At 36.6% G+C, this 12,610-nt stretch overlaps 1 protein-coding gene across 1 annotated transcript; it reads right to left on the reverse strand.

Annotated features, from left to right (window-relative positions):
- Positions 1-9,133: 9,133 nt before the first annotated feature.
- LOC144441337 (tripartite motif-containing protein 2-like) lies at positions 9,134-10,315 on the reverse strand. The gene has a single exon (XM_078130892.1). It carries the CDS (start codon positions 10,313-10,315, stop codon positions 9,134-9,136), a length of 1,182 nt encoding a protein of 393 aa, XP_077987018.1.
- Between the last annotated feature and the right edge of the window lie 2,295 nt (positions 10,316-12,610).

Raw genomic sequence — 12,610 nt, forward strand, 5'->3', positions numbered from 1 at the left:
CGATCAAAATACTTTAAACGGTCGAGACAGGTTTGCACCTTACATATCTATGACTTACATCGGGCCCATAACATTAACAAGGGGAAAAAACTATTGAAAAAAAAAATCATTTTTGTACTTGATCCTACTTGTACGTACGCGTGTACGTATGTATGCAGTTATGCTCGGAATGTCAGTTCCTTTCTATTGCAGTTGTCTGAAAGCGACCTTTTAAATAAGTTCTCCAATACATAACAAAGAAATCTCGGACAATAGGTATCTTGTGTGGTTGTTAACAAGTGTTCACAGGAAATATATATATATATATATATATATATATATATATATATATATATATATATATATACGGCATTGAAGCACAACTAAAAATATTTCATATTGTATTTCCAGCTTTGAATAATTACCGAGGAATTAATCTGATTGGTTAATTTATTAATGTACACATCGACACCCCTAGAACATCACAATTGACTATCAAACCTAGAGTTTTTTTAGTTTAAGATTTCTGATAACATTTTTATAGTACCTTTGCATGTCAAAGGTCACTTTCTATTACATAATGTAGTTATTTATGAATAAAATGTTTGATTCAAGGAACGCTTTCAAATATTCGGGTTGTAAAGTATACAAAGACGACTGCTCCTGGTTCGAAGAGCTAGAGCCAGAAATCAAGAGCAAATATTTCATGGCCTCCCTTTCAGGCCATCAGAGTTTTCAAGCACCCTCCTCCTTTGGCATCCTACAATTTGTCCAGTCGTTCCTTTATCGAATGGTTTAGCTACCATCATTTTAGAATATGGAATAAGGAGGGTATTATGTTCCTTTGACTCATTGTATCATCTATCTTTGCATTATTTGTGATTTTGCCAACCATTGTGTGTATTTATACATGTGTACACAAGAAAGAGTATACGTCCCTCTTGACTGGGCGTCTCACCAGGACAGACGTGTTTAACAAGCTTCACGAATAGAATTTACTCCTTCAAATTTAAAACACCTCTGCCAAGATAATCACACTAAACACACCACTCGTCAAACACAGAAGTCAAATTACACCACCATCCGCTCCAACAAAGACTTATCGTTCACTATACCAAATGGACCATACCTCTATGGAACTTGCTACCATGTTGCCACCAAGTACAAAGGCGGAAAAAGGTGTGGCTATTTTTAAAACTCAGTTGAATTTTGAAATTGAATTTGCAATTTTTGGATTCTACGTTTATAGCCATCTATGGCATTTTGTTCAAAACAAAATAAGACAATACAAGTGTGTGTGTGTGTGTGTGTGTGTGTGTGTGTGTGTGCGTGTCTGTCTGTCTGTCTGTCTGTCTGTCTGTCTGTCTGTCTGTCTGTATGTATGTATGTATGTATGTATGTATGTATGTATGTATGTATGTATGTATGTAAGCAGCAACAAGAAGAAGAAGAAGAAGAAGAAGAAGAAGAAGAAGAAGAAGAAGAAGAAGAAGAAGAAGAAGAAGAAGAAGAAGAAGAAGACGAAGACGAAGAAGAAGAAGAAGAAGAAGAAGAAGAAAACTCTTACCTTCAAGTTGAGTACCGTATGCCCATTTCGGAGTATTAACAGACAACTCTGATTGGACGTCTTGTGCTGTGTGTCCATACACATCCGTTTGGTGTTGGACTTTATTTCTTGGAGGATGCGGATGAATACGAACAGCTTCTTCAGCACTTTGTTTCGGTCTACCGATGTCCCATGACATTCGAGATTCTATCGAACGATATGACATTCTACTTTTGGAATCTTCACGTAACAGCTGAATACTACGGGCAGTTTCAGGCCTGTTCAGAGAACCTTTGTCTAATAATAAATTTCCAATAGGACAAGTCATGAGCGAGCTGTTTTCCAAAAAGCAGATATCCTTAAAAGATGGTAATGGTCCACCGTATTTTCCTTTCAAAGTTTTTGCGTTGTCATCCAGTTCCTCAAATACAGACGAGACCTTATCGTCACCAACATTTTTCTGGTGAAGTAGGTTCGCGACGCTCATGCATCTTTTGCATTTTTCAATTGTTTTCTTCATTTCTTTCATTCTTTCGTTAACCAGTTGCTCATGTGTCTCAAAAAATGTGTCCAGATCTTTCAGGAAAATTTTTTTCTGTTCAAGTAAACTCTGAATAACCTCTTTTACAAACACTTCCATAGCGTTTTTAACTTGCTGTTTTCTATCCAAGAACAAGACGCGATATTCTTTGAGATTCTTATGTATGTTACTTGTCTTTTCCATTTTGTTTCGCATCTTTTTCACTTTTCCTGACAATTTGCTCTCCATCGCCCATTCTGCCGCTGTTCTTTGATATACACTTCCACCACACTTTGATCTATTGGACATATTTATTTTACGATCTTGACATTCGAAATGTCGTCTAATTCATGTTCAAGTAGTAGTTCTTTTGTCTGCAAAATATATTTTAAAAAAACATAAAAAATTTCAATATGAAGAATATCTTGACCTATCCCAGCGATTTGCATGAAAAGATCTCAATCATCATCACTTGAATGTGAAATTTACCAGTGATCTCTTCAAGTCTACTCAGGAAGGTTATAAATCTAATGAACTTCCCGATGACCAAGCTTAAGTGTAACAAATCAGAAATATGTGATGACAATGATGTGCAGTTAATTGATGTGTCAATGGTGGCCCTACAAGTAAACTGCAAATTTATATAACTTTATAATACCATACATAGCAAGTCTACTTATGCCGTAAAAGGGTGTGAAATAAATCTCATTAGAAGATAAGAATGACAGCAACTATACACAGTACATAGATAGTAATGATATATGAGATAGGTCTAGTAAAATACCAAATGTAAACTGAATGCCTTCCGTAAGGACAAAACACAAGCTGTTTTGATTAGTTCTTACACGCAGTATCAGAATGTGAAATTCTTAGCTACCATACATGGTCTACATTCCATTACTTATGCAAATGATACATTAAAACCAATTGCATCCAACATGCTGTTATAGGACACATTACTACAAATTATGATTATACAAATGAATCATTGAAATTCTAAGCTTTGTATTTTATTATCAACAACAATTTCCTTCTCTGTGAAACAAAATGACGTGCATATCATACGAAAAATAAGAAAATATGAAAATGGTGTCCCATATTGTTGCCAAGTTTTATTTAAATTACCATGTACATGTTAAATATATAATAGATGGACATAGACTCACAGGCGGCCAGCCGGATGGGACTCAACATAATCGTCGCTCTTGGGCTTGGTTCGTTGGGGACAACAAGGCGGACATTTCTGGAATTGGGGAATTTCTGAAACTCTGGTTTTTGTTTTATTGAATGGGTTGATTTGACCGAATGGCAACTAATTACTACAAGATTGGGACTTTGTTTCAGATACGCAATTCTTACATCATTGAAACAAATTGACATCTCTTTCTGACGATTCAAATCTCGCCGAATCTCATGAGACGATCAGTTAGAATGTCTTTTGAGAATGAAAATTCCGTAAGGGCCCATTTTTAACATAGGAATTTGGTGGCATGGGTATAACAAAATGTCATTATTGGTATGGCTTATTAAACCACAATAAAAACTATGATAATGGCCATTGTAACTCGAAACAGTTGATTTCTATTTTATAGTCAAAACATATACGTACAGTATAGTTTCAGTTTACTTGTAGTCAGTTGTGTGAGCTCGACGTCATGGCTATTTTTAGATTTCAAAAGGGGGCAAGTCTATTATGCTCGCACTACATATAGCGTATATGTGCATTGTACATAGAAAACTCATAAAGCACCGCAAATTGACCACTTTCTATTTTGTTGGCTATAAATTCATGTCACATTTATAGTTTTTTTGGTTTTTTTGCGTCCCACTTTTCAAACTTGAAAAGCTGTACATGTATTTCAAACACAACGGTGTCGATACAGAGTATATACGTAACGTGAACTTACGCGTTGTCATGAGGTAAACTCTTCCTGCTTCAACTTGTACATTTGTTTGCATTTCTATAGCGGACAACTAAAGCTACTTTCACTCTTGATCCTTAAAACAATTTAAATTGCACAAAATTAGGTTTTAGCGCCTTAGATCAACCTACCTTTAAGACTGCGTCACGGCGATAGATCAGGCAGGTCTGTCTACGGGCTCAGCTTGTTACCTAGTACTAGTAGCGGGGTGACGTATTGAAGGGGTGGAATTTGCTGCGAATACAACGACGTGTCAATGAATTATATTATAACGTGTAGGCCCTTTGATTATTAATCTGTGACTCTTTTTTAAAAATAATATGCGAGTTAAACGTGAGTTTTGCAATGCAATGCCAACTACTGAAGAACTCTCCAAAATTTTACAATAAACTACCAAAAATTATTTTTTTGTGAACTATGGTCTCTGGCCTACCGAGCTATGATGTAAGCTCCACCAAGAATGAACCGATTTATTAATCTAAGCAGAAGAAATATGAAGTCTATATATATCAGTGACCCGATATAATGCATACCTTTGACGGAAATATCTTGCTTAGTAACTCAAAGAATAGCTTCAAAGGTCAGTATATCAGAGAAGGTCCCAAAACAGTACATGTGCAGCCAACGGATCTGTTCGTCGTCCAAAGAGCTGTTCGTAACAAATTGTCCAATTGATGGGCATCATTTTATCATCTTTTGAGAGGGAGGAGGGCGGGGGAGACTGGATTTTGTTTTAGTGAGAGGGCAATATTTTTTTGTCGGTAGAGGGAGTCTTGCTCCTGCCTCCGTTAGTTGGAAAAATATTGTTAGTAGAGTATATGTATTTATTAATGACACTTTTGGGAATCTCTCTCAATGTGAGATTTCTCTGGTGAGACCCACATTTATTTGTAAAGGAATTTCTTATTATCTATATGACCCTGGAGTCGCTCTTACTTAATTGTAGGGTATCATACATTTCCACATTTCCTGAATGCAGGTAGGGGTTACCGTAATAATTGCACAATGTCATGTTAAACTGTATGTGTACCCTTCGGTGGAGGGGTAGGGGTGTGAATACAAAATATATTTGGTTCATTTTGGTGGCCATGAAATCTTTTGAGAGGGGGTGGGGGCGAAAACATTTTGACCACGATATCCCCCCCCCCCAGGCCCCTGCCGTAAATTCAGTAAATTCTGCTCGTTCCCAGTCTAGAAGTGTGTAGTGGTTTCACGTGCACTATCTCAAGTGACCGTTCAAACCAAGCCAAGACCCACGACTTTGTAACCATTGACATCTTTTCTGTAAAAATATGTAACTTACTATTAGACATGTGTTGATATAAAAAGATGAATATGTACTATTGAACTTATAAGGTCAAGAAATAAGTGTACAATTCACTGTGCAAGTTCCCACACATTAAAAAAAATGGCTCTGAATAACCTTTTAAAATTCGGTTCATTTTGTTATCAGGTTCAGTTATCACGATAACCATATACTAGTCATGTGTTTTAATGATTTCCGAATAATTGGTCAATCCGGTAAGATCAACATTTGTATGAATTTTAATGTTTATTTGATGTTTTTTATATCGAATTCCGGGGTAGTTTCTGTCTGTCTGTCTGTCTGTCTGTCTGTCTGTCTGTCTGTCTGTCTGTTCTTTCATAGTTCTTGCAAAGGACTTTATTGGTATAGCTGGCTTCGATGTCAGCTTACATATCTTCATGTATAATCTGTAAAATACAAATAAGATTGATACTAATTGATGACGTCACAACTTGCAATATATAATTGCAATTAACCTGATGGAGCTCAATATCCGGGTTGTTTTATGATTGACATTAAGGTTATTCAATTTACTGTATAAAGAGATGACGTAAGAATTCACATTGTACATCTCACATGGCTGTCATATTATACATGGTGTCAATTATTCAAATTTATAATTAACAACAGATGCGAACAACATTGAGTTGGAAAGCAATAGTGTGGTATTTCTGTTGCACTCACTGTCAGTATTGTTAAACACGAGCTGAAGATGAGTAGCAGTGTAAATCACTGATAGGTTGTTGAAGGTAATGTCATTTCAGTGTTGTTTTGTTTTCATTGTGATCATGACGTCACACACGGTTATTGGAAAGAAATAATAGTTTTTGAGTGTTATATCCCAGTCCATACATGCAATTGTCAGGATGTTCTGATCTTGGTAACTTCATACATGGCGTATTTCACTGTAAAATTCAATAAGCCCATGAATAACTTGCAAGCATGGTATGCGTCCTCGCATAATCCAACTTTAAAGGCAAGAGTCGGATTAGGATTAAACTTTGGCAGTTCTATAGAATATATTGAACAAAAGATGTCTAATCTAATCCATATGCACCCACTGATAGCAGTAATGCAATAACCACGCATCAAATAATTGGTCTTTGCATGTAATGTTACCTATAGTAACCTTTTATACCTACCTTTCTTTTGTAGATTTTCTGCAAGGTCCGTTCGACGATTAGCTTTTAATTGTTGTTGCAGCATGCTGACACTAGCTTTTGTACCAAGGTTTTGTTTCCATGTACACAACATTTTGTATTTCTGTTCATTGGCATTATTAGGATTATTGTAGATAATTGCATCAATATCAACATCAGGAACTCCAAGGCCTCTTGCTACTCCAATGCATTGCTCTACTGTCAACTTTGCTGAAACAAAGTTGATAACGTCCTTTATGTCCACATCTGCAAGAGAAATTGAAACTGGCATGGAGGCTATTTGAGTAGATCTATATTTAAAACTATCCTACCGTGTTGTTTTATTTCATTTTGGCTATACGTCTATGTCATCCTCATATTTAGTCACGTAACCATCAACCTATATTAAAGCAAAGAATGCATTATTGAAAACTTTAAATATTTCATACGCTGAGACACACGCGCGCGCGCACACACACACACACACACACACACACACACATACGCACGCACGCACACTCTCGCTCGCTCACTCACTCACTCACTCACTCACTCACTCACTCACTCACTCACTCACTCACTCACCCACTCACACATACACAGACGCGTGAACACACACATACACACGAATGAACACATGTGCATATACATACTGTTCGATCCGCTCACTGTACCTACCCACCACCCTTAAATGAAGAAGGACTATACTCGGCGGAAATATCAAGTTTCAAAACTCAGAGTCTCGTTGCCAACCTTACTGCTTGTACTTTCGAAAAGATATGAATTTGACATTATCTTACGCACTTTAAACTATGATAAGGATATGCTCAGATAATTTTGACCTTTGAAATATTCATGTGAAGTTGTTTTACCGTTTTTCTTTTCCATTTTCGTCCCAGTTCTAAGAACTAACGGCTTTACTTGAAGATGGTATGGGCTCTGTGACTTGTAGGATTTACTGAGGGTAGGCGTAGCACACGATCGTGTAGGAGTTTGTGATGGGTCACTTAACCCGGGATTCTCCTTGTCACCACGTTTAACCCATCGTTGGCTCAAGTGTCCAGAACCCGTTTTCACAGTTGATGCTGATATTGGTGGTAGAACTGACACAGAGGAAAATGGCTCTTGGTTCTTGTCGTTCTTTTCAGTGTTAGACACTGTTTAATAAAAAAAAACATGTCACGCATGAGAAGGGATTGGTTAATTTATCCGGTATAAGTAAATTGGGCGAAATGAACGCTCCAAAGTACAAGATACCAAATAAGACAGTGTACCTTTATCAAAATACTATCCCTAGTGATTACAATGGTGTTCTGGGGATGACGTAGATTTTCCATCCAAGGCATGTGGGATTCTTTTTTTGTTCTACCACAAGAGCAACATACTTGTTTTGTCAAACATCAGGAAAAAAACCGAATGGGCCCACATTTTCTCGAAGTTGTTGTCTTTCTCGCAAAGTACCATTTCTCCCATGACAAAAGTGTGGCTGTCAATGGAAAATATATTGTTTATGGTTCCAAGAATCAATAGGACAGTGCAATATAGTTATTTTAAAATGGTAAATTGGAAACGGGATTGAAATGTCGCATTCGTTTCCAATTTACCGTTCCAAAGTAACTACAGTATAATGCACTGTGCTGTGGCTTCAAAGTTTATTTCAAAAGTAGCTAGTGTATATATTTAATTAACTTTGTCAATCAGCTGTATGTCATATACTATTTGTGTTTGAATATGGGTTAATGCTTGGTTTCATAATATTATGGTAATCATGATAAACTTTACATACCAGTGTTCAAGGTTCGTCTTTCTAGTTTTGGATTATTTCTGTTCGCTCCATTGACATTTTGGATGTTATTGTCTTTGTTTACGGTATCATGCCCATTGAAACTACTAATGGTATGTTCAAGAGACGGGTTATCCATCTTAGACAGATTGGTGTCCGATTGGTCGTCATACATCAGATTCAAATTCCATCGATCCCTGTGCAAGTGACAGTGGCCCACTCATTAGAGACTGCGCAGTAGTGAGTCTGGATCTACCTCTCAACGTCGATGCTATGGAATATATCAACCATATGCATATTGATAACTTTTATAATTTGTCCTATTTAAGCACATGAAGGTAAGGGTGGTTCAAAAAGAGAAGTTAACATTTATTCTTTTTTCTGTACCATCTGTCTGAAAAGTGTTTGTCACACATTTTAATCATAGTCCTAACAGGGCCTTTAAGATTCTCTTACATGTCGACGCATATATATCCAGCCAGATTGAACGGCACTATCAGATTTTGTTCATATTATGAAAGAAATGAGGTTGTATGAGCTAGCCTACTTGAAATTTCACATGGTTTTTTCTCTCGTCGAATGTAGCAAATGGTCTAGGAAGCATACCATGTTAAAACGACATTATAGGAATACCATGACATACCTTAGTTTTAAATAAGAAAAAAAAAATAGCTGAGATTTCGAGAAGTGTAAATAGTTCAAAGCATGGAACCAAACTACGCAAACTATATGTGGAATTGTTTTCAGAATACCCAATATGATTATTGCCAAGTATTCTAGATGTGCAGTTTCAATATATACCAGACATATGATAAGTTGAGAATGACTTGAATTTTATTATCATGTTTAAAATAATGATTGAACTTTTTCCTAGAAGCGTCATATGACCCGGGTCGTTGTTGACAACGAAATATCGCAAACAGACTTGATGGTGTATATTACTTATAGCTCTTACCCGTGTTTTTTCGACGAGCTGTAGATTTTGTTCGCCTTGGAACATTCCCTGGTACAGTGGGCTCTGTCTTGTGCGACAAGTCTTCATGAGAACCGAATACTTGCAAAGACATCCGGGACATTGATGACCGAAGTGTCATTCTACTTGCTACATAGTCAGGAGACAGTGGTAAACTAATAACAGACACGCACCTACCAAAAGCATCTTCCGTATTCAGTATTATTTCACCAATCGGATGGATTGTTAGAGAGCTGTTTCTTGTAAAGCTGATATCTTTTATAGACGGCATAGGTCCACCGTACTTCTTCTTCCTCAACTTCGAAATATCCTTGCCCACATCTTTTAGTTTGTTTTGGGCTTGCCTTGCTAGGCAGACAAACACGCCCTTGTCTCCTTCTTTGTTTTCCTTTAGCAATGAATTCACAACGTCCTTAGTTTCTTTGAACTGCTCAGATTGATGTTGCATTTGTTGCCTTCTTTCAACAATACTGTCCTTGCTTGTCTTACAGTATTCATCCAAGTCACCCAATAGCTTCTCTTTCTGTGTTTCCATATCGTGAATTAGTTGCTGAATAAATTCTTCTACCTCCTCTCTCACTTGTTGTTTTGTGTCGGATAGGGATTGTTCGTACTTTTCTAGATTCTCCATGATATTGTCTATCTTCTGTATTCCAGATTCAATTGCTGTTAAACTACCCCACAAATCGTCTTTCTTATTTTCCGCAGCCTGATAAAGGGTTGTTATACGATGCCCTGCATGTATCTTCTTGTCACACGTCGAACAAACAGGTAAGTCACATGACTTGCAAAAGAGCAATGGTTTGTTGTGTACGATACACTGCAAAGTTGTCAAAGGTTTATATGAAGTCGGGTTAAACGCCAACAAGTCTTGCGGTCGAGGATCTGTCTGTATTCCAAAACGCTGTGTCATCTGCAGTAATAGTTGACTGTCAGGGAAACGTCCATGATCTTTTTCTGAGGTGACACGCTTTCGACAAAGTTGACACTCGACAAATGCACTTTCAACAAGTGATTTTTCCAAACACATTTTGCAGCATGAATGGTAACATGGAAGTTGTTTAGGGACGTCTATTTTGTTGTCACACATTGGACATTTGAAAAAATCTAGAAGTTGTTGAGATGCGAGTGCGTTGGCAACTTCCATCTGTATAAGAAAATGTTAACTTCATTATATATACTATAGTTTAACAGATATTCTTTAGCCTGATATGCTGAGTCAGAAATTCTATTGTCTTCATATACCACTGACAAAGTGTACTGAATAGGATGACACTGTTTAGAAGACAAAGATAATATTTTTACCCACTTACATTAATCAATATAGCAATCCTTGGACATAGAACTGTCACTATTTGATGAAGGGGACATATTTCCCTTGTGTGTTGCATCGTAGTGTTAGCCTTTACTTGGATGTTTTCTTTGAACTGAATCGCTAATTGACTTTGGTTTAGGCACTTTGTTGCTGACCATTTGGAAAGATAATTGGTGTGATCCAAGGTTTTGTAGTGCATTCAATGTCTTGCAAATTTGTTTAAAATAAAACGGGCAGTGATGTTTTAAACCTGTCATAGATTTCTCGAAGTATAAAAGTCTAGGATGGCATTTAACAGCTTATATCTCGTTGTGTGAAACATTCATTATTATAATTCATTAGAAGTATAATAGTCTAGTCTTACTTTTAATTTGTACTTTCGAGGTAAATTTCTAAAAAAAAATGCTTTGTAAAATATTGCTATCGTCAGCAAAATATAGTTGTGACTTTATCATGTGATGGAAGGGTGTTGGTAACACTTTAAACGTATTTTCAGTTCATTGCCATTTACAAGCAAAAATGAGTACTTACGTTCAAATAAACGATTCTAGGTTATTGATGCCAACATCTGATTCTTTATTACAGCATTTCAAAAAGAACCCAACATCTCATTTATATGTTATGTTTTCTCTTTCATTTCTGTTTTTTGTTTATTTGCACCCATTAACGATATCATTGATAGCACCTAAGTACAGAATTATAACTCATGTATTGTGCATGTACCAGTGTATCATCCGATGACAACGGTACCACATATTGAAGAGTTGACAATAGGTTCACATGGTTGGATACATTAAACACTTGGCCAGTGCCAAAACATAAAAAAGATGGTCGTTAATAGTCCTAAAAAACTGAGACTTTTAAACACGTTATTTATGATACAGCTCTAAACAGGGGTTTCAAGTAGGCGTGATTAATTTGGTACTGAATGTCCTATCTGCGGAGTCTATTCAATTGATAAATTACTGCATTATATATAGGTATCAGACGGGGCAGACTGTCCCCTATGTCGACCTATTAACACAGAAGTTACTCTTAGGCTACATTAACTTATACACGTTTCCAGATTCTAGTGGTAGTTTCATCCCTCACACATACTACATTTCTGAAAAGAAACAAAGGGCCATTACTGTCCAGATGGTCTTGGTCAATTGAGAGGCATTTCCTCATAAGAAGAAGTGCAAGTTCAAAACCGGAAGATTTGTATAAAAACGAAAGCAGATCTGACTTACACAGGGACTAAGCAAGACTATGTTTCACATTCGATTGATAATCTATGCATCAAGATCAACAAATCGCTGTCACCGAGACACTAATCTGAAATCCCCTTGTATGATGGATATCATGGCTATTATATACAGTACGTGTGAAAGTTGTCATTGTTCTTGCCTAAGGTACTGTTTACAGTTGCTAGGCACTAAACAAAAGTGATGACACAAGTCAGTCACTCAAAGAGCAGCAAGGCATATCATGCACGGAATTATATTGTTAAGTTACTCAAAGGAAGAGCATTCAAGGGTCATCAGGTTAGATACAATACACAATAAAGATGGGAATGTCGCGTTATACAATACCGTTTGTTTTGGAAGTACAAAAGCAGAAAACGATCACCTTAGGGGAACATAAACGAAAAGTCATATAGACTTCACAATAATGAAGCTTTCGTACAACGAGATATAAGCTGTTAAATGCCTCTTAATGTGATTTGAACAACTACAGTGGTAACGTTCCCATAAACAGAAAAATATGCTACCACCAATAGTTTTACAATTTTTACATGGGCTTCCTAGAGGTGCTGCTATCTTGTTACACACATACTAAACACATAGATGTACACGTATTTATTAGAGATTTAGAAACACATATAGCTCTCCTGATGTGGTGATAAATTTATACCGATTATCTTGTTCATAAAAACGACAAATTTAATTTAAACCTAAATGCTACCCAAACTAGGATATTAAAACCTTGAAAAAAACCCCGCAAATGTAAGGTTAATTGTTAGGCCTAACATTAGCAAAAACCAGCACAGATTCTCAGTCTCCTCAACTTGTAGATATTATTGACAAAAAGCTCTGGTCGTTTCCTTGCTCATATCATTGTTCATCTGTACAAACTAGATATTTT

Source organism: Glandiceps talaboti, chromosome 10 (genome assembly GCF_964340395.1).
Source record: "Glandiceps talaboti chromosome 10, keGlaTala1.1, whole genome shotgun sequence".
NCBI classification, from domain to species: domain Eukaryota; kingdom Metazoa; phylum Hemichordata; class Enteropneusta; family Spengelidae; genus Glandiceps; species Glandiceps talaboti.